This window comes from Oncorhynchus mykiss, chromosome 30, assembly GCF_057628025.1.
Source record: "Oncorhynchus mykiss isolate SJ-2025 chromosome 30, ASM5762802v1, whole genome shotgun sequence".
Lineage (NCBI taxonomy): Eukaryota > Metazoa > Chordata > Actinopteri > Salmoniformes > Salmonidae > Oncorhynchus > Oncorhynchus mykiss.
The window spans coordinates 28,475,636-28,499,632 of record NC_143051.1 but is presented as its reverse complement, the minus strand read 5'-3'; the positions used below and the strand labels follow the sequence as shown (position 1 = coordinate 28,499,632).

The 23,997-nt window shown below is 42.1% G+C and overlaps 1 protein-coding gene across 1 annotated transcript in view; it reads left to right on the top strand.

Moving 5' to 3' along the window:
- LOC110488218 (ras/Rap GTPase-activating protein SynGAP) overlaps window positions 1–23,997 on the top strand; it is a 115,491-nt gene that overhangs the window by 8,733 nt on the left and 82,761 nt on the right. Inside the window, exon 2 of the mRNA XM_021560338.3 lies at window positions 23,361–23,494. Within this exon, the coding sequence (XP_021416013.2) occupies window positions 23,361–23,494 (134 nt within the window). The remainder of the gene's footprint in view (window positions 1–23,360; window positions 23,495–23,997) is intronic.

The window sequence follows — 23,997 nt, the reverse complement described above, 5'->3', positions numbered from 1 at the left end:
CACAGGCTACAAGTGAAGACAGACACATCAGGACGCAACTGTGCGCGTCCTTATCAATTTACGAGGTGCATATTGAAGATATTGGAAGAACTGTCCACATTTACTTTTCGTCAGCTCACAAGATGAGTAAGCCTAACGAACAGCAAAACCACTAGCCTATATCAATCTACTATCCCCCATAGTAGTTTACCTATTCTATTCTGTGTGAGAAATGAAAATTCCAAACATAGTCTGGGACAGTTGTGGGATGCAAAATATCCATAATACAACCACTAGCATAAAACGTTTTACTCAATTTACTCTGCAACAGATCAGAACATTTAGCTTAAAATGTTGATAAACTATTTCCTCACATTATAAGCTCATTAATGAGCACATGGCAGTAGGCTATAAGTGCAAATGTTCCATTAGCAGAAAACACCATTATCATAATCACAAATTCAATTATACATGTAATGCTTTTATTGTGAAGGTGCATTTTTATGGTGAAAATGATCTTCCCCAAACATGAAACTCACGCGCTGCTTATGTATGCCAGTTGTAAAGCGGATTAATGTGCTTAATTTTAAGTAGTTATTTGGCAATTTTAGTTGTGATACAAACCTTCAAAACATACCGTGCTTTCAGAAAGTATTCAGACCCCTTGACTTTTTCCACATATTGTTTCGTTACAGCCTTATTCTAAATTGGATTATATATTAAAATAAATCTCATCAATCTACATAAAATAATACCTCATAATAACAAAGCATTTAGCAAATGTATTAAAAATAAAAAAACAGAAATACCTTCTTTACATAAATATCCAGACCCTTTGCTGTGACACAAAATTGAGCTCAGGTGCAACCTGTTTCCATTGATCATGCTTGAGTTGTTTCTACAACGTGATTGGAGTCCACCTGAGATAAATTCATTTATTTGGACTTGATTTGGAAAGACACACACCTGTCTATTTAAGGTCCTACAGTTGACAGTTCATGTAATAGTAAAAACCAAACCATGAGATCGAAGGAATTGTCTGTAGAACACAAAGACATGATTGTGTCAAGGCACAGATCTGGGGAAGTGTACCAAAACATTTCTGCAGCGTTGAAGAGCCCCAAGAACACAGTGGCCTCCATCATTCTTAAATGGAAGAAGTTTGGAAACACAAAGACTCTTCCTAGAGCTGTCCGTCTGTCCAAACCGAGCAATCGGGGGAGAACGGCCTGGGTCAAGGAGGTGACCAAGAACCCAATGGCCACTCTGACAGAGCTCCAGAGTTCCTCTGTGGAGATGGGAGATCCTTCCAGAAGGACAACCATCTCTGCAGCACACCACCGATCAGGACTGGCCAGGTGGAAGCCACTTTTCAGTAAAAGACACATGACAGCCCGCTTGGAGTTTGCCAAAAGGCCCATAAAGACTCTCAGACCATGAGAAACAAGATTCTCTGGTCTGATGAAACCAAGCATCACATCTGGAGGAAACCTGGCACCATCCCTACGGTGAAGCATGGTGTTGGCAGCATCAATCTGTGGTGATATTTTTTAGTGGCAAGGAGTGGGAGACTAGTCAGGACCAAGGGATAGATTAACGGAGCAAAGTACAGAGAGATCATTGATGAAAACTTACTCCAGAGTGCTCAGGACCTCAGACTGGGGCGAAGGTTCACCTTCCAACACGACAACAACCCTAAGCACACAGCCAAGACAACGCAGGACTGGCTATGGGACAAGTCTCTGAATGTCCTTTAGTGGCCCAGCTAGAGCCCAGACTTGAACCTGATCAAACATCTCTGGAGAGACCTGAAAATAGCTGTGCAGCGGCACTCTTCATCCAAACTGACAGAGCTTGAGAGGATCTGCAGAGAAGAATGGGAGAAACTCCCCAAATACAGGTATGCCATGTTTGTCGTGTCATACCCAATAAGACTCAAGTCTGTAATCGCTGCCAAAGGTGATTCAACAAAGTACTGAGTAAAGGTTCTGAATACTTATGAAAATGTGATATTTCCATGTTTTATTTTTAATACGTTTGCAAAATTTTCTAGAAACCTGTTTTTGCTTGGTCATCGTGGCGTATTGTGCGTAGATTTGACGAGGGAAAAAAACTATTTCAGACATTTTAGAATAAGGCTTTAATGTAACAAAATGTTGAAAAAGTCAAGGGGTCTGAAATCTTCCGAATGCACTGTATAGGCCTATGGGCTAGGCTACATGAGGTATACAACTATAATTTAAAAAAAGGCATCATTCACAAGTCATAATATATAATTCACAAGTGATAGGCTAATATTGTCACCCATCAGACTATTCTTGATTTAATCTTGTTTTTACATGTACTAAATAATATATGTGTGAAATTTGTTTTGATTTGGAATGGACCATTATCATGCACCTGTATCGAAACAGGGGTAGCGGGAAAAAAATACATGTCATCTATGCACTTAAATAGCGAATGGAGGATGGTTTTCCGGTGGTTCATTTTCATGCCAGCCAGGTAGGCTATACTCCGGTTGTAAAGAAACTATGTGCTTAATATTAGGAAAGTTGAGAAATACATATAGTATGCCATGCCTATAGAACGCTGATGGGACCCACCTCCTTTTAATAGAGGCCATCACTGTTTTCTAGCGCAATTGCATAGCCTATAGAAAAGTTGCACAACATGAGCTCATGGGCTCTCACGGGCTCTCACAAAGTGTTTGATTCGATTTTCGAATACATTTGCATTGATGTCAGAGTGATTACAGGAACAATAGATTGCTGAGTACCAGACAGTTAGCAAGTTTGGTAGTCTACTAACGACCAGCAGCACAATCAGAGCTTGGAGAAGCCTAATTACCATGACTAAACGGTCACGTGGAATTTGACTGCCTTCATGACTCGTGACCGCTGGTGTGGCGGTAATACGGTCATCGCAACAGCCCTAGTTCAGAGTAGCTAGTGAGACAGTTGTATCGTGAGTACTGTGTGTCAGAGTAGTTTAGGTCTTATGATGAAATGTCATCTGGCTAACTAGCAAAGCTAGCCTTCTGTTTCCCACCCCTGCACTGAATATGAACCGCTATCGCATGCATGTGTTACTCCCACTCCCAGAACTCACACACACCCACACACAGACACAGAGAAGAGCAAGGACCACTCTTGTTCTTGTTCATCTAGTCTCATTGAGGAACGAAGCCCAGGCCTGCAACGTAGCAAGATACTTTTTACATTTCAGAGCTCTCAATAGTAATAAGGGGTACCCCAGGTTTTTCAAGGTTGCAACCGGTTTTACTTCATTGAATGTTTTTTTTCTGATGGTGAATTACTGAGTTTACTATGACTTTATGAATTCCAGTTCTTCTGCATGATACCATACTGATTGGTTCTGTTTCTGATTGAAGCCTTTTCTCTTGCATGATCCCATATGGATTGCTTTTGTTTCTGAGTTGTAGTGTTTTACAACATACACTTTGGGTTTATTAAGAGTCATATGCTTTACATTTCATTAAATTCTAAATAGTTTTATTTCTGTATATACTGAATTAAGCCCAAAGGTAATATGTACGGTCCAAATATAATACGTTTTCCTAATACAAGATCATGTATGCCAATTTCCTTCATTTGGTTATTTTTGAGTATACAGTTGAAGTTGGAAGTTTACATACACCTTAGCCAAATATTTAATCCTAGTAAAAATTCCCTGTCTTAGGTCAGTTAGGATCACCACTTTATTTTAAGAATGTGAAATGTCAGAATACTTTATTTAAACTTGTATTTATTTCATCATATTCCCAGTGGTTCAGAAGTTTACATACACTCAATTCATATTTGGTAGCATTGCCCTTAAATTGTTTAACTTGGGTCAAATGTTTTGGGTACCCTTCCACAAGCTTCCCGCAATAAGTTGGGTGAATTTTGACCCATTCCTCCTGACAGAGCTGGTGTAAATGAGTCAGGTTTGTAGGCCTCCTTGTTCACACATGCTTTTTAAGTTCTGCCCACAAATTTTCTATAGGATTGAGGTCAGGGCATTGTGATGGCCACTCCAATACCTTGACTTTGTTGTCCTTAAGCCATTTTGCCACAACTTTGGAAGTATGCTGTGTGTCATTGTCCTTTTGGAAGACCCATTTGCGACCAAGCTTTAACTTGATGACTTGAGATGTTGCTTCAATATATTCACCTAATTTTCCTGCCTCATGATGCCAACTATTTTGTGAAGTGCACCAGTCCCTTCTGCAGCAAAGCACCCCCATAACATGATGCTGCCATCCCCGTGCTTCAAATCAAATCAAAATCACATTTATTTTATATAGCCCTTCGTACATCAGCTGATATCTCAAAGTGCTGTACAGAAACCCAGCCTAAAACCCCAAACAGCAAGCAATGCAGGTGTAGAAGCACGGTGGCTAGGAAAAACTCCCTAGAAAGGCCAAAACCTAGGAAGAAACCTAGAGAGGAACCAGGCTATGTGGGGTGGCCAGTCCTCTTCTGGCTGTGTCAGGTGGAGATTATAACAGATCATGGTCAAGATGTTCAAATGTTCATAAATGACCAGCATGGTCGAATAATAATAAGGCAGAACAGTTGAAACTGGAGCAGCAGCACGGCCAGGTGGACTGGGGACAGCAAGGAGTCATCATGTCAGGTATTCCTGGGGCATGGTCCTAGGGCTCAGGTCCTCCGAGAGAGAGAGAGAAAGAGGGAATTAGAGAGAGCATATGTGGGGGGGCCAGTCCTCTTCTGGCTGTGCCGGGTGGAGATTATAACAGAACATGGCCAAGATGTTCAAGTGTTCATAAATGACCAGCATGGTCGAATAATAATAAGGCAGAACAGTTGAAACTGGAGCAGCAGCACGGCCAGGTGGACTGGGGACAGCAAGGAGTCATCATGTCAGGTAGTCCTGGGGCATGGTCCTAGGGCTCAGGTCCTCCGAGAGAGAGAAAGAAAGAGAGAAGGAGAGAATTAGAGAACGCACACTTAGATTCACACAGGACACCGAATAGGACAGGAGAAGTACTCCAGATATAACAAACTGACCCTAGCCCCCCGACACATAAACTACTGCAGCATAAATACTGGAGGCTGAGACAGGAGCTGTGCTTCACAGTTGGGACGGTGTTCTTCGACTTGCAAGCATCCCCCTTTTCCTCCAAACATAACAAAGGTCATTATGGCCAAATAGTTATATTTTTGTTTCATCAGACCAGAGGACATTTCTCCAAAAAGTATGATCTTTGTCCCCATGTGCTGTTGCAAACCGTAATCTGGCTTTTTTATGGCAGTTTTAGAGCAGTCGCTTCTTCCTTGCTGAGCGGACTTTCAGATTATGTCGATATAGAACTCGTTTTACTGTGGAAATAGATACTTTTGTACCTGTTTCGTTCAGCATCTTCACAAGGTCCTTTGCTGCTGTTCTGGGATTGATTTGCACTTTTCGCACCAAAGTACGTTCATCTCTAGGAGACAGAACGCGTCTCTTTCCTGAGCTGTATGAAGGCTGCGTGGTCCCATGGTGTTTATACTTGCATACTATTGTTTGGTGGTACCTTCAGGTGTTTGGAAATTGCTTCCAAGGATGAACCAAACTTGTGGAGGTCTATAATTTTTTTGATGAGGTCTTGGCTGATTTCTTTTGATTTTCCCAAGATGTCAAGAAAAGTGTTTGAAGGTAGGCCTTAAAATACATCCACAGCTACACCTCAAATTGACTCAAATTATGTCAATTTGCCTATCAGAAGCTTCTAAAGCCATGACATCATTTTCTGGAATTTTCCAAGTTGTTTAAAGGCACAGTCAATTTAGTGCATGTAAACTTCTGACCCACTGGAATTGTGAAACAGTGAAATAATCTGTCAGTAAACAAATGTTGGAAAATGTACTTGTGTCATGCACAAAGTAGATGTCCTAACCGACTTGCCAACACTATAGTTTGTTAACAATAAATGTGTGGAGTGATTGAAAAATGAGTTTTAATGACTCCAACCTTAGTGTATGTAAACTTCCAACTTCAACTGTATGTGGTCAACCTCTGAGCATTGTAGGATGTAAAACAGTTACAGTAGGGGCACAGTAGTGGGTTTACTTTAGCTAAATGGTTAGCATGATTTGCTAGCTAGCTGTTGTGCTAGCTAGGTAAAGTAAAGACACTGCATTGACACTCGGCAGCCAGCTATTGGCATCTGCTTCATGGAAACCAGTCCATTTTGATTGAATTATAATGTTAGTAGCTACAGTGGCCAGGTAGCTAGCTTGATAAAGCATTTAGTGTTGTGTGTATTGTGCTGCATTTACTACCCCATTTGTTTCATCTGGAGTGTGTGTGACTGCCTTGCTCAGTTAAGAAAGGCTTTAGCCAACTAGCTAGCTAGCTAACTAAGAAGCTAGGGCACATAATCAAACCTATTCAAAAAAATCCTTCAAGCACAAAACTCCTTAGCTAGATGTAAAATATGTAGGGCCCTATTATGCAGCTTTATTGTTTTAGTTTGAACATTTCGGATGAAAAGGGGGTGGATTAGACCGGAAAAAAATGGCTTCTTCTCACACCTGTTGGCTCCCCCACGTGGAGGTTCATGCTCTCTGATTTGCTCAATGTCAAGTTGTCAGCCACTTTCGAGCATTGTGATGTAGAAACAGCAGGTTCGTCTGTACCACGTCAGCACGCAGCAGGTACATATTTTGTTCTAGCAAGAGATGGAATGGCCTCCTACTGTGATAAGAATGATCTGATTCTTGGTGTTTACTGCTTAAGGAGCTGTCAAGACCTGCATTCAAATTGTTACTGTTTTCTTTCAAATACTTGAAATATTTAAATTACTCTTTGAATCCAGGTCTGGTGCCAGCCATCCAGTACTGCCATTGTGCAGCACTGATACTCTGAATGATCGGCTACAAAATTGTACTCCTGAGGTGCTGACCTGTTGCACCCTCGACAACCACTGTGATTACTATTATTTGACCCTGCTGGTCATATATGACCATTTGAACATCTTGGTCATGTTCTGTTATAATCTCCACCCAGAACAGCCAGAAGAGGACTGGCCACCCCTCATAGCCTGGTTCCTCTCTAGGTTTCGTCCTAGGTTCTGGCCTTTCTAGGGAGTTTTTCCTAGCCACCGTGCTTCTACACCTGCATTGCTTGCTGTTTGGGGTTTTAGGCTGGGTTTCTGTACAGCACTTTGAGACATCAGCTGATGTAAGAAGGGCTTTATAAATGCATTTGATTGATTGTGGCCTTGAGAAAAGCATTTAACCCCTAACTACAACACGGGTAGTGCTCTGAGACCCCAGCTGTTGTGTGTCAGGGGGTTGGATACAGTGACTGTTTTTTTTGTAGAAAATATTCCCTAAGACTTTTATTTTATAAACTGCTCTCCACTGATATATGTGTTTTGAGGGGCCTCCTGGGTGGTGCAGTGGTCTAAGGCTGTGCCACCAGAGATTATGGGTTCGAGCCCAGGCCCTGCCGCAGCTGGCCGCGACTGGGAGGCTCATGGGCGACGTACAATTGGCCCAGCGTCGTCCGGGTTAGGGAGGGTTTGGCCGCAGGGATATCCTTGTCTCATCGCGCACTAGCGACTCCTGTGGCGGGCCGGGCACAGTGCATGCTAACCAGGTCGCTAGGTGTACAGTGTTTCGTCCGACACATTGGTGCGGCTGGCTTCCGGGTTGGATGTGGGTTGTGTCAAGAAGCAGTGCGGCTTGGTTTTGTTGTGTTTCGGAGGACGTGTGGCTCTCGACCTTCGCCTCTCCTGAGTCTGTATGGGAGTTGCAGCGATGAGACAAGACAGTAACTACTACCAATTGGATACCACGAAATTGAGAGAAAAAGGGGTAAAAAAAATAATAATAATTAAATGTGTTATGAATGTTGTTATGAATGATACTGCAACACTCAAACGTGTCATGCCTGGTCATGAAGGTGTTGTGAATTCCTTATGTATACAACCTTCAAATAGTGTTACCACCAAAGCTCACACAGTCATTCATCCTGCATACAAAAAGTATGCAGTAGAGGTCTTCACTGGTCCCTCAACCTGAATACTGACCCGACCCGGGATCCAAATGGGTAAAATAAAATGCGTCCCTCCAGTTTGGGTCCTGTTTGACTGTCACAGGTCTGTGGTCTATGTAACTACAGCTGATATACCCAAGATGATCCAACCATGGCTCTGCATAGCCTACATCTTATTTTTAAGGCAATGTTTTTGATTTACAGTACGCCTGGCCAACAGCAACAGAAAAGACTAGTTAGTGTCTGCCACATTGATTTTGGTGATATAATCTACATGCATGCATCAGTTGATAGCACATTTTGAACACCTTGCAATATGGAGTGTTGAGATTTGTCACTGGATGCTCCTCACACATAATTTGTTATTGTATTTTATTTATTTTATAAGGCTATAACTAGTAAACGTACCACTGTACCTCTGTTCCTTGACCCAGACCAGCCATGGTTCTTATAACCTCAGATCATCCCAACTACACAGTAAATCATGGATAGTTGAAATCACATTGTTAAAGAAATGTGGGTTAAATCGACACTTTTGGGATTGTGGTTGGATTTATACCACCGTTAGTGACATAGTTGTTACAGTTTACACTGTGTAGGTAGTCTCCAAATGCTGTATTTTCGTCCCTACTATGACAGGTATTCTAAATGCTATATGTGGGTAATGTAGAAGTGCTGGATATCTTCCTGCAATTTGGATTCCAATAGAGATTCGATATCACATTGTAAACCACTATGTGACATACTGTATTAAGAAATATTCAAATAAGGCTAAAGACATAGTTTTTCAGGTCAGGATGACAAGGCCTACATGTATTTACTATGGTGGTGGGTATTTATTTATATTTATGTTTTTATGCACTAAAGTTGTTTTGAATGGATCAAATATGCAACCCATCGGAAAGAGGTGAAACATTGAAACATTCTGGTTTAATAAAGGTGAAATTAAATAAAACAAATTCCATAGTGTTGAGTTGCTTTTGTCATGGCCTTCTATTGTTTCACACAAGCTCTTTCCTGTTGCAAATCTGGCCACTTTCTTATAACCTTTTTTGAGTATGTCAGATCACTCCTTTTAAACAGTACCCTATGTCCGTCTGTTCCACCCTACTTTCACCTCTGCAAAGCAGTCATGTAAACATCCTCTCACTGTCAACTGCGTTTATTTTCAGCAAACTTAACATGTGTAAATATTTGTATGGACAGAAAAAACATTCAACAAAAGTAACAGTCAGTATCTGGTGTGGCCACCAGCTGCATTAAGTACTGCAGTGCATCTCCTCCTCATGGACTGCACCAGATTTGCCAGTTCTTGCTGTGAGATGTTACCCCACTCTTCCACCAAGGCACCTGCAAGTTCGCAGACATTTCTGGGGGGAATAGCCCTAGCCCTCACCCTCCGATTCAACAGGTCCCAGACGTGCACAATGGGATTGAGATCCGGGCTCTCCACTGGCCATGGCAGAACACTGAAATTCCTGTCTTGATGACAACAAGCACAGTCCAATGATGCTGTGACCCCCCCCCCCCCCCCCCAGCTCATGACGGACCCTCCACCTCCAAAATGATCCCGCTCCAGAGTACAGGCCTCGGTGTAACGCTCATTCCTTCGACGATAAACGCGAATCCGACCATCACCCCTGGTGAAACAAAATCGTGACTTGTCAGTAAAGAGCACTTTTTGCCAGTTCTGTCTCGTCCAGCGACGGTGGGTTTGTGCCCATAAGCAACGTTGTTGCCGGTGATGTCTAGTGAGGACCTGCCTTACAACAGGCCTACAAGCCCTCAGTCCAGCCTTGCGGACAGTCTGAGCACAGATAGAGGGATTCTGCGTTCTTGGTGTAACTCGGGCAGTTGTTGTTGCCATCCTGTACCTGTCCCGCAGATGTGATGTTCGGATGTACCGATCCTGTGCAGGTGTTGTTCCACGTGATCTGCCACTGCGAGGACGATCAGCTGTCCGGCCTGTCTCCCTGTAGGGCTGTCTTAGGCGTCTCACAGTACGGACATTGCAATGAATTGCCCTGGCCACATCTGCAGTCCTCATGCCTACTTGCAGCATGTCTAAGGCACGTTCACGCAGATGAGCAGGGACCCTGGGCATCTTTCTTTTGGTGTTTTTCAGAGTCAGTATAAAGGCCTCTTTAGTGTTCTAAGTTTTCATAACTTAGAACACGCTTAGAACACGCTGTTAGTGTCTTAACAACCGTTCCACAGGTGCATGTTCATTAATTATTTATGGTTCATTGAACAAGCATGGGAAACACTGTTTAAACCCTTTACAATGAAGATCTGTGAAGTTATTCAGATTTTTACAAATTATCTTTGAAAGACAGGGTCCTAAAAAATGGATGTTCCTTTTTTTGCTGAGGTTAGTAGAGCAATGGATGCAATCAGATGTACTGTACGTAGATCTTTTTAGGCGAATGTGTTACAGATTTTACGTATTTATTTTTTATTTATTTAACTAGGCAAGTCAGTTAAGAACAAATTCTTATTTACAATGACGGCCTAGGAAGAGTGGGTTAACTGCCTTGTTCAGGGGCAGCTTGAGGATTCAACCTTTCGGTTACTGGCCCAATGCTCTAACCACTAGGCTACCTGCCACCCCCAAAGATAACAGATAGCCTTCTGATTTAAACTCCCTGAATTCATTAACAACTAAGTGGTCACAATTAAGTGGTCTGTGGTTCGGCTGCCCAATAAAACCTGATTCAAGTGCCCTGGCCATTGGTCTTGGGCAGTGGCATGTATTCATCGATGCCAAGGGAAGCAAGGCTTCCCCACAAAATGTACCCCCAAAAATAATTGATCTTTTACCTCTCATAATTTTCCTTCAATTCGCAAGAAGCTGAGTGTATCTCACTGAAGAAAGCATCCGAGCGAGCAAAACAGCGGCCCTCTGTCTCTGTATCTGATTCGTTCTGGTCATAAAGAGTATGACGTTGTTACCACCCGTAGCATTGAATGCATGGGAAGCCAGCGAGCATTTGACCTGCCTTGATTTAAAAAAGTATAAAATAATAGCAAATCAGCGTTGCTCTAAACTGAGCGAGCTCAACTGTGAATGGTCCTGACGCACCCAAAAAAGTGTCAAGGGAAGCCCGTTTTTTGTTTGGTTTCACTCCTATCACAGACAATATATCAGGGATAGAAACAATTTGAATTGTTGCATCTTGTTGTGTTGTTGTCCTCCGGTGGCTAACTAGCTAAAACGTGCTCTTGAGCTAACCGGGAAAAGACAAGGATGTCATCAAGATAGACAAACACAAACCAGTTCAACATGTCACAGAGCACGTCACGGAGCTTGAAAACTATTACGGACTTGAAAGGGAAAGCCAGATGTGAGCTACCCAATGATGCGAGCCTACCAGATGAGCTAAATGTCTTTTATGCTCGCTTCCAGGCAAACAACACTGAAGCATGCACGAGAACACCAGCTGTTCTGGATGACTGTGTGAAAATGCTCTCGGTAGCCGATGTGAGCAAGACCTTTAAACAGGTCAACATTCACAAAGCCCCGGTGCCAGGTGGATTACCAGGACGTGTACTCAAAGCATGGGCGGACCAACTGGCAACTGACATTTTCAACCTCTCCCTGACAGAGTCTGTAATACCTACATGTTTCAAGCAGACCACCATAGTCCCTGTGCCCAAGGAAGCAAAGGTAACCTGTCTAAATGATTACCGCCCCGTAGCACTCATGTCAGTAGCCATGAAGTGCTTTGAAAGGCTGGTCATGGCTCACATCAACAGAATCCTCCCAGATACCCTAGACCCACTCCAATTTGCATACCGCCCCAACAGATCCACAGATGACGCAATCTCAAACGCACTCCACACTGCCCTTTCCCACCTGGACAAAAGGAACACCTATGCGAGAATGCTGTTAATTGACTACAGCTCAACAACATCGTGCTCGTGAAGCTCATCACTAAGCTAAGGACCCTGGGACTAAACACCTCCCTCTGGATCCTGGACTTCCTGACGGGCCGCCCCCAGGTGGTAAGGGTAGGCAACAACACGTCTGCCACTCTGATCCTCAACACTGGGGCCCCTCAGGGGTGTGTACTTAGTCCCCTCCTGTACTCCCTGTTCACCCATGACTGCGTGGCCAAACACGACTCCAACACTATTATTACATTTTCTGACAACACAACAGTGGTAGGCCTGATCACCGACAACGATGAGACACGCTATAGGGAGGACGTCAGAGAACCTGCAGTGTGGTGCCAGGACAATAACCTCTCCCTCAATGTGAGCAAGACAAAGGAGCTGATCGTGGACTACCGGAAAAGGCGGGCCAAACAGGTCCCCAGGACCTATATAATAGGAGATGTAAGAGGAAAGCCCATAAAATTGTCTGGAGACTTCAGTCACCCAAGTCATTGACTACAGCTCAACAACATTGTTCAATTCAATTGGTAGAAACTGTACGGACTCACTGTGGTTACCCGACACTCGCAGGTTAAAACCTCTACTGACTCCCCATCCCGCATGCGGGAGCGTAATCATCGCCTGAAACTAATTAGCATAACGCAACGGACATAAATATCCCTAGAAAATATTCCTATTCATGAAAATCACAAATGACATATATTGAGACACAGCTTAGCCTTTTGTTAATCACCCTGTCATCTCAGATTTTCTAAATATGCTTTACAGCCAAAGCTAGACAAGCATTAGTGTAAGTTTATCGATAGCCTAGCATAGCATTTTGTCCAGCTAGCAGCAGGTAACTTGGTCACGGAAATCAGAAAAGCAATCAAATTAAATCGTTTACCTTTGATGAGTTTCGGATGTTTTCACTCACGAGACTCTCAGGTAGATAGCCAAAGTTCATTTTTTCCCAAAATATTATTTTTGTAGGCGAAATAGCTCAGTTTGTTCTTCATGTTTGGCTGAGAGGTGTTTTTCTAATATCTATTCCATAATATTAGTTTTTCAGTAGGACCGATTGGAGGAATGGCTACCTCTGTATTTTACGCGAGAGTCACCCTGGGAGTCATCAGGTGACCACCTACGGCTATTATTCAACATAAATGCGTAAAACTACGTCACAATGCTGTAGACACCTTGGGGAATACGTAGAAAGCGTAAGCTGGTTGATAGCACATTCACAGCTCAATGGGGACTCAATAGGGACGCAAAAACTTGAGAAACAGGAAAACAGGAAAACACACTGGTAAGACCTGACAAGACAAACTGGCAACAGACAAAGAGAAAACACAGGTATAAATACACAAGGGATAATGGGGAAAAATAGGAGACACCAGGTGGGGGGTGGAGACAAGCACAAGACAGGTGAAACAGATCAGGGCGTGGCAAACATGAAAGAGAGAATTTCTCTACAAGTAGGGTTAGTCAACATGTTTTTCTACTTTGCACAAACGAACACACACACACACACATCAGAACCATGGACAGCCACATCATATTTAGCCTAAATTGTTTTTGGTATCTTTTAGTTTTCACTGTTTTAGACTTAGCAGAGGTGATTTGATGATGTTGAAATGTTGAAGTTGAAATGGTGGTGGAATAGTGGATGCTGCTCCTGTTTTCTTTTTGACTTGCAGTAAGTCTCCGTAGTTCTAAATTGTTAAGTAGTCCAAAAATGTCAGAAACATTAAATCATTCTGTTGGTCATGTAACAGTTTTTTACATGCAATATCTTTGTGGACTACACCGGACAGAGGTCGCTCTTCGGTATTGTGATGAAACAAAGGTGTGATTGAATTTCTTATTGTCTCGGCCTTAGGCCTTTATATAAAGGTTGCAAGGCATATGAACTAACAGGTTATAAAGCAAACAACACATATGTTGTAACATGGCTTTTATTTCAGTCGTGAAGAGAGCACAACAAAACCTATTCCACCTCAGGAGACTGAAAAGATTTGGCATTGGTCCTCAGATCCTCAAAAGGTTCTACAGCTGCACCATCGAGAGCAACCTGATGGGTTACATCACTGCCTGGTATGGCAACTGCTTGGCCTCCGACCGTAAGGCACTACAGAGGGTAGTGCGTATGGCCCAGTACATCACGGGGGCCAAGCTTTCTGCCATCTAGGACCTAAAAATTGTCAAAGACCCCAGCCACCTCAGTCATAGACTGATCTCTCTGCTACTGCACGGTAAGCAGTACCGGAGCGCCAAGTCTAGGTCCAAGAGGCTTCTAAACAGCTTCTACCCTCAAGCCATAAGACTCCTGAACATCTAATCAAATGGCTACCTAGATTATTTACATTGCCCCCCTCTTTTATGCGCTGCTACTCTCTGTTATTATCTATGCATAGTCACTTTGATAACTCTACCTACGTGTACATATTACCTCAATTACCTCGACTAACCAGTGCCCCCGAACATTGACTCTGTACCGGTACCCCCTGTATATTGCCTCGCTATTGTTATTTTACTGCTGCTCTTTAATTATTTGTTACTTTTATTTTTTATTTTTTATTTTTGGTATTTTTAACTGCATTGTTAGTTAAAGTGCTTGTAAGTAAGCATTTCACTGTTGTATTCGGCGCATTTGACAAATACAATTTGATTTGAATTCCAGCCTTGGTCGGTTGATCTGTTTAAGATTGAACATGAAGACTTTTTTGGCATAAATTTCCATTGATGACTGTAAAGGAGGACTTCTACATCATACCCAATTAGCGTTAGTAGTGGATTTGACCATGGTCGTTATTTGAACTAGATCAATTATTCTCAGGTGTGGGTGTGAGTCTGTGAGAGCAGTGTGAACAGTGCTGTGGTGCTGAAACAGTTCAAACTCCCTAGACACTGGGCAGCACTTAAGGACATCACTGTGGTGCTGAAATGGTTTGAATTCCGTAGACACTGGGCAGCACTTAAGGACAGCGGAATGGTGCTGAAATGACAGACTCGACATACAGATAGATACACGCATTCAAAAGTGTGTATTGGAATCTGACTTCTTGATAACACTTTATATTAAGTTACCCTAAATACAATGCTGAAGCTACTACAGTAACAACATTGTACAACAGTGTTCCTTAATAGTTCCTCATCTGGATAGTAATGGAGTTGAGCAGTTTCGGTTGTCACAAAAGTGGAATAAGGAACGGTCCCTATTCCTCTTGTGCAATTACTCAATATATTGCTATGCAATTTACCTAAGTAACAAAATGTTAATATGTTGTTACTAGTGTAATTACAGTGTTACTACACATGTATAAAAGCAACTTAATTTGGTGTTACCAAATTCCCTGAGAATTGTGTGTGTGCCCAAAGGTAGTATCTCCTACTGGCCTATGAATACAGTGCAACCCATTCTGCTACTTTACAATTGTCTCTTTCTAAATTTGTCCTTGAAGTAATCGATATGTTATGACTGAATAGATGAGAGTTTAGCAATGGAACCCTTGCATACACGTATACAACCGTATTAGATCAGTGATTACTTAAAGCAGTTTTTCTCACTTAAAAAAGGTTGTCTATTGCCTGGTTTTAATGCTTTTGACAGAGCATCATTTCCTCTCTTTGCTTTCTCAATCCATTCCTGTGGGAACCTCACGGTGTGTACATTTTTATTTGACCTTTAGTTGAATCAGGTATGTTAAGTGCTGCGGTATAATGAAATTGTGCACGCCCCTGTATTGAATGTATTAAGAAACACAGACTTAAAGGAAAGGTAGAGAGAAGGATGCACTGTAAACTTGTTCAATTCAGGTCATACTGGCTCAGGCAGCATTCTCATTGCATGACAGAGAAAATAGAGAGTGTGGGAGACAGTGAAATACAGGGAGCGAAGGGGAGGAAAGGGAAGGAAATAGGGACAGATGGGTAAGAGAGAGAGGGGGAGGGGTGAGCCATAAGGTGAAAATATGATTGTCACTATGAAGCAGACCAACGTTTCCTGTGTGTAGTGGTCAAGGTTATCAAAAGCCCACACAAAACTACAGTGGTGGAATATCTACTTCCTACTTTTTGGATCTGGAAGGCCTCCTACATAGTGCATGTGAAATTGTACATTTAAAGACTATAGAGGACAAGAATGGGAGGAGACTAGTCACTATTTCTCGTGTGTCAGGGTTACCATGGAGAAAAAGTGTGGGCTTCTCTTAAAAAAATAGTGCCTTCCTTTCCTTCATTTCCTACCCCTACTATATCTCTCTTCCACCTTTTCCACTGCATTGTCAATGATTCACAAACCTCCATTTCCCCTTTAGGTAGCTAGTTCTATCAGATGTTCTCTTCTCTTCTTCTCATGTGGAACGCTAGTCCTATCCTCCTAACGCATTTTCCTCTTTCCATTTTTCTTTCCATTCTGCTTGGAATCTCTCGCTCTATCCTTTGCAGATCATCTGTCCCTCCAGCAGTCCCTTACGGTCTATTCTTTACTCAGTTGCCATGGCGATGAGCTGGGGGCGTTTGTGTGTGTGTGTGAGTTAGAGAGAGTGAGGGAGTGGGTGTTGCGGAAGTGACATCGCTAGAGCTGAATTTTTGCTTCCTGTGCACTCTCTCTCTATTCCTGGAGGTGCAACTTTAACAGTGCACAAATTATAACACACAGTCAAATTGTATACAGTATTGCATTCTCGTTGAACTAGGAATGTAAATCACCTTCCTCCAAGTAGGAGGCTAATAATTGTGTTGCTTGGCTGTCCTCCCAGCACAATGAATGCATGGGCAAATTATAGAAATGGTTCTCTATTCTATTTTTATCATTGTCATTCAACCAACGGAGAATTAAAACTAAAATGAAATGTCACATACCTTTCCATAAAAAATCATTAGGTTTGCTATATTGCCAAGTACAATATGCAGGAGTATGTCTGTTTTATTAATGTTATATTAATGTTAATGTTAGTTTCTTTGTGCATCCCTGTCTCCTAGATTTGGGCATAAGCCCATGTGATATGTCGCGAGCATCACACTGCTCAGGTGCATACAGGCCTATTGGTTAACATTAAAGGTGCACTATTTAGCCTTTTTACAAATTGGTATGTGAGGAATACTGCTTTTCAACTTATTATATGCACTGAACAAAAATATAAACGCATCATGCAACAATGGCTGTTCAAAGCTGCTGGTTATTGGCGGGAACTGTAACATGCTGTTGTACACATTGATCCAGAGCATCCCAAACATGCTCAATGGGTGACATGTCTGGTGAGTATGCAGGCCATAGAAGAACTGGGACATTTTCAGTTTCCAGGAATTGCGACATGGAGCAATGCATTAATATGCTGAAACATGAGGTTATGGTGGCAGATGAATGGCATGACAATCGGCCTCAGGATCTCGTTAAGGTATCTTTGTGCATTCAAATTGCCATTGATAAAACGCAATTATGTTCGTTGTCTGTAACTTATGCCTTCCCATGCCATAACCCCACTGCCACCATAGGGCACTCTGTTCACAATGTTGACATCAACAAACCGCTTTCCCACACAACACCATACACACTGTCTGCCATCTGCCGGGCACTGTTGAAACCGGGATTCATCCATGAAGAGCACACTTCTCCAGCGTGCCAGTGGCCATCCAAAGTGATTATTTTCCCCCTGAAGTCAGTTACGATGCCAAACTGCAGTCATGTCAAGACCCTGGTGAGGACGTTGAGCACGCAGATGAGCTTCCCTGAGACGGTTTCTGACAGTTTGTGCAGAAATTATTTTGTTGTGCAAGCCCAGTTTCATCAGCTGTCTGGGTGGCTGGTCTCCGACAATCTCGTCGGTGAAGAAGCTGGATGTTGAGGTCCTTGGCTGGCGGGGTTTCACGTGGTCTGCAGACTCAAATTCTTTAAAATTATGTTGGAGGGGGCTTTTGGGAAATAAATTAACATTCATTCAAATCTCTGGCAAAAGCTCTGGTGGACATTCCTGCAGTCAGTATGCCAATTGCACGCTCCCTCAAAACACAATTTGTGGCAATGTGTTGTGTGACAAAGCTGCGCATTTTAGAGTGTCCTTTTATAGTCCCCATCACAAGTTGCACCTGTGTAATGATCATGCTGTTTAATCAGCTTATTGATATGCCACACCTGTCAGGTGGATGGTTTATCTTGGCTAGGGAGAAATGCTCATTAACAGGGATGTAAACAAATCTGTGCACAAAACTTGCTAGAAATTTTTATTTTACTATGCAAGTCAGTTAACAACAAATCCTTATTTTCAATGACGGCCTAGGAACAGTGAGTTAACTGCCTTGCTCAGGGGCAGAACAACAGATTTGTACCTTGTCAGCTTGGGGATTTGAACTTGCAACCTTTCGTTACTAGTCCAACGCTCTAGCCACTAGGCTATGCAGCACTTTTTGTGCGTATGGAACATTTCTGGGATCTTTTATTTCAGCTCATGAAACTTTACACTTTACATGTTGCGTTTATATTTTTGTTCCGAATATTTAAGCAATAAGGAATGAAGGGGTATGGGTATGGCCAATATACCAGGGCTAAGGGCTGTTCTTATGCACAACTTTACGCTAAGTGCTGCATACAGTTCTTGTAGCAATATACCACAAACACACAAGGTGCCTTCTTGCTATTATAAACTGGTTATCGGTGTAATTAGAGCAGTAAAAACAATTGTCATATCAGTGGTATATGGTCTGATACAGCGCATTGTGAAAGTATTCAGACCCCTTGACTTTTTCCACATTTTGTTACTTTAAAGCCTTACTCTAAAATGTATTAAACTAAAATATGTTTTTCCCTCATAAATCTACACACACTACCCCATAATGACAAAGCAACAAGAGGTGTTGAGATTTTTTAAATAAGAAATATACATATATTTACATAAGTATTCAGACCCTTTACTCAGTACTTTGTTGAAGCACCTTTGGCAGTGATTACAGCCTCAAGTGTTCTTGGGCATGACGCTACAAGCTTGGCTGTATTTGGGGAGTTTCTCCCATTCATTCAAAGATGTTTGATCAGGTTCATGTCCGGACTCTGGCTGATCCACTCAAGGACATTCAGAGACTTGTCCTGAAGCCACTCCTGCGTTGTCTTGGCTGTGTGCTTACCGTGGTTCCTCAATTAAAAGTTACGAGCTTATACTGCAACTGTTTGTGGTAGATGGTGGCAATCAGTCATTGCACCACACTATCACAAGGGGGAGTTAGAACGCTGATCTATCAGTAGTCTGAACTTAAATGTCCTGCATCAGGCAACAACAACAAAAACTGTTGGTGGTCCTGGAGATAAGAGAGAACTTGGGTAAATACAATGGGGGAATTTCACTTGACATGTGGACTGATGATTTTCCCCAAAATAGGCACAGTGGGCTTTTGGTTTCTCTCCCTCAATCATTCTAAATAACAAACTGACTTTATTTTCAAATTAGTAAGAATGTCTCAACCCATGTTCAAGAATGGGCATTTTTCCTTTATTCAGATTAAAATCGTTCACTTTTGGTTATTTGAAACGAAATAATCTCCAAAATATAGTTTTTTTTTAAACAAAGCTATTATTATTATTATTATTAACCCTGCATATTAATTATATAACTAGGCTACCTGCCGCCCCTTAGATATTCTGACAGATCAGATTTGCTCTAATGAAAAATGCCCCTTAGATAGTAATTTAGAATCCTCCAATCCTCTAAATGTAATTATTGGTGAAAAGTAATGCGGCATTGGCGGAGATGAAGAGGACGAGGAACGAGATGGAGTCACAATCCATGCCAGGCAAACATGTAATGATTATTTTAGAAAAGTAAAGGTATTTTGGTTTCAGTGCATTTTCTTTTAAAAACATGTTTATAGCCTATCAATGTGTAGGCATACTGTGTAATAAAATCAATAATTGTGTACTAAAAACATGAATGTGTTTTTGCAGAGCATACAACCATGCCGACAACCATCCGTGGAGATCAGTGGACAAAGGTCTGGACAACAGGCCACACCGAAAAAAATACATGGTTCCACAGAATACCAACTGGGATGAATCTCGAGGCAAATTAGGCTTCTTCATCAAGATCTTCATGATTTCGTTAATAAAATAATGATTAATATACTCTCGCCAGCTTTGATCTGCGCCTGCAGGGCCCAAAGGTCTTTGTTTGTCAGATTAATCATTGGGTCGAAACTAGAGAACAGTAATAAACAAGAGAATTAACACATGGTTAATGTTCTGAAGAAAGAAAAAATATATATATATATATTGCTTATGGCTCCCGAGTGGCGCAGCGGTCTAAGGCACTGCATCTCAGTGCAAGGCATCACTACAGTCCCTGGTTTGAATCCAGGCTGTGTCACATTTGGCTGTGATGGGGATCCCCCCAACAAGCAATAGTCTACCCACGTGTGGTCAACTATTTCAGCACTTTTTCGCGCTGCTCTGAGACAAGCAAGACTTCTTAATTAATAAACATAAACATATTTAAACATTTTTTTTATTAAACCTGCATTATAATTGTATAAAAGACCCGTAGATATTCATTTAGAATCCTCTACATTTAATTAGATCTCCTACTGTACAAGGACATTTTATGGATCTGCCAGTATTTTCATTTAGAGATTCCGGTAAAGAAATGTGTGTGTAGAGAGGTAACATTCTTCACCAGTTCTCTTACCATTTTGTTCAATTGTGTGATTAGACTACCAGTTGGTGTAACTGTAATGTTAATTCTCACAATATTAAAAATGTTCAAATGCATTCATGAATTAAATCGCTTTAGCCGCAATGTTGCGGTTCATCTGATGAAGGATTGACTTGATCTCTAAGCCCAGGAAAATATTAAAATGGGCAACCAGATACACTACAAGAAAGGGAACACATATATAACCGTAGAAAATGGTTGTAGGTAGGAGGGCCATCTAACAAGTGCAGATCAGAGGGCCATCAATCGAAACAAACCAATGAAGCATGGGTAAACAGTAAACTCTCTGAGAACTGGGTAGGGTAGGGGGCCCACTCCCTCCGCTTCTCCCTTCCCTTGGCGCAAGGTTCTGGGAAGGGAGGGTCGGGAAGGTGACTTCAGCTCTCACCCAAGCTCGGATCCCCGCATCTCCATGTCGCCTGGGGTGCGCCCCTTTTCCCCATTAGGCACGGCCGCATGGTGCACCCTCTTTCCCCGTTAGGCACGCCGCATGGCGCACCCCCAATATCGAGGTGCACATGGGCCTATTTATATAATGAATATGAATTCAGAGGGCAGAAATGATTAAATATTAAAGCACGAGACCTCTCACTAAAGGCATCATACAAAAGTTATACGCATGGAATATCATGGATCACCTCCTATAACCCTTCTCAGAGTTTTAAGAATTGTGTGTGTTAAATTATTTGTGACATTGTGGCATTTAAAGCATATTGAAGATTGAAGCAATAGCCTACCCACATGTGGTCAACTATTTCAACACCGTTTCGGGCTGCTCTTAGACAAGCATGTGGACTGGTCTTGATAAATCAATTAGATTTTTATTTTCACTGAATCTCCGTTTGGGTATTGGTTAAACTACAATTAGGGTGTGGGAAGGTTTGGATTATTTTGCTCTTAGTACTGTAGCCTACTCCCGACCGGTCATGTTGTACAGCGTCATATTTTCCTAACGGAAACCCTGAGGGTTTAGTTTTTCTTGTAATAGAAACACTATAATATTAATCAAATTAATTAATCTAAATTTCTTAAAATCATTCCCATATACTATGTTCTTACAAAAAAAGGTTTTAAATTGTCTAGTACAGCCAATATTAAAGACTGTCAAATGCTTCTCAAAGATGCCCTCTGGCGGTCAAACTAGCACCAGCTAGCATTAATGACAACAATTGGCTGACACTAAAATAACGTGCCTTCGAATTCTGCGGCAGTGTGCTGCTGTATGACGCAACTTTTACAGGAATAACCACTGTAGGGTCATTGTCCTGTTGGAAGGTGAACCTTTGACCCAGTCTGAGGTCCTGAGCGTTCTGGAGCAGGTTTTCATCAAGGATCTCTCAGTACTTTACTTTACTTTACTTTACTTTACTTACATCCATCCCTCGATCCTGACTTGTCTCCCAATCCCTGCCGCTGAAAAACATCCCCACGGCATGATGCTGCCAACACCACGCTTCACCATAGGGATGGTGCCAGGTCTCCTCCAGACGTGAGGCTTGGCATTCAGGCCAAAAAGTTCATTCTTGGTTTCATCATACCAGATAATCTTGTTTCTCATGGTCTTTTGGGTGCCTTTTCACAAACTCCAAGTGGGCTGTCATGTGCCTTTTACTAAGGAGTGGCTTCCGTCTGGCCACTCTGCCATAAAGGCCTGATTGGTGGAGTGCTGCAGAGATGGTTGTCCTTCTGGAAAGTTCTCACATCTGCTGTACACAGAGGAACTCTGGATCTCTGTCAGAGTGACCATCGGGTTCTTGGTCACCTCCCTGACCAAGGACCTTCTCCGCCGATTGCTCAGTTTGACTGAGCGGCCAGCTCTAGGAAGAGTCTTGGTGGTTGCAAACTTCTTCCACCTAAGAATGATGGAGGCCATTGTGTTCTTGGGGACCTTCAATGCTGCATAAATGTTTTGGTACCCTTGCCCAGATCTGTCCCTCAACACAATCCTGCCTCGGAGCTCTACGGGCAATTCCTTCGACCTCATGACTTGGTTTTTGCTCTGACATGCATTGTGAACTGTGGGATCTTATATAGACAGGTGTGTGCCTTTCCAAATCATGTCCAATCAATGTAATTTACCACAGGTGGACTCAAATCAAGTTGTAGCAACATCTCAGGGATGATAAATGAAAACAGGATGCACCAGAGCTCAATTTCGAGTCTTTTAGCAAAGGGTCTGAATACTTATGTAAATAAGATATATATATATATATATTACATTTTACTGGAAAAAAAAGAAAAATAAGGTTTTGCTTTGTTATTATGTGGTATTGTGTGTAGATTGATGAGTAAAAGTATTTAATCAATTAAGAATTAGGCTGTAATGTAACAAAATGTGGAAAAAGGGAAGGGGTCTGAATTCTTTCTGAATGCACTGTATACCACAGCCTTCAACCAATCAGCATTCAGGGCTTGAACCACCCAGTTTATAATCAATTAAATACTTTTGGTGAGCCTTGTCCAATCCAGAAAAGCCCATTGGTTCAGGAGCCAGTTTCTCTATCGTGAGGCAGCACATAGATATAGCATAGAGGTCTCTCTCTTTCTTTGTCAAAAGACACCACTGTCTTTCTATCTCATGGAAGTTTCTGAATTGAGGATAGGTCTATTTTATTTTTAGGACAATCCGTAACCCTGATTGCCAACTCTATTTACGGCAAACTCTGCTGCTACCTCCTGGAGAAAATAATTGTTTTGTTTTTCTGCCACTGCCACTCTACCACTGTTAATTGTGCTATTGATCCCAGTTTTTGTTAAAATGTTTCAATTAACAAATTCCTCTTATCTCATTCTTAGATGGAATTTGTACCTCCCCCTTGTCCTCGCGGCCCCAGACCCCTTCCAATGGCCTGGCTTATGATCCCCCGGGTTGGAACCCATGTCGCTCGATGAGAACTGGGAGTCAGCGCTACATGTTTGACCAGGAGGAGGTAGGATGAATACCTCCATCTTGTTCACAAGAGACAAGCACATGCAGGACATGGAACACAACCACAGTCCTGCTGATTTTCATTTCTCCCAAGCTCTTAATTGGTCAGTGAATCTATTTGATTGACTAGACTAGAAAGTCCACATTGAGCTCTGAAGTATTTACCTATATGGGTATGGTGCACCTAACCCCTGTTTGGATCGGAGTGTTGTCCCTAACCAATAAAGGTACAGTTTGTTTTATATAGATCATTTGAGTATCCAGACTAGGTCCTACTTTATTCTGTTACCTATTAAAGGTGATGTGTTTAAAAGATAACGCTACTAGAGAGAGTCCATACACCAGAATACCTAGGTCTTTTTCAGTCTAGGATTGAGGGACAGGGGTGAGAAACAAGGTATCAAATCTTTTCACATCAGAGCTCATTTAGAGCTGATCTGATTGACCAAAATACCAATTAGTGAAACAAATATCAGAATTGGGCTGCCTGGGTAAACACAGCCA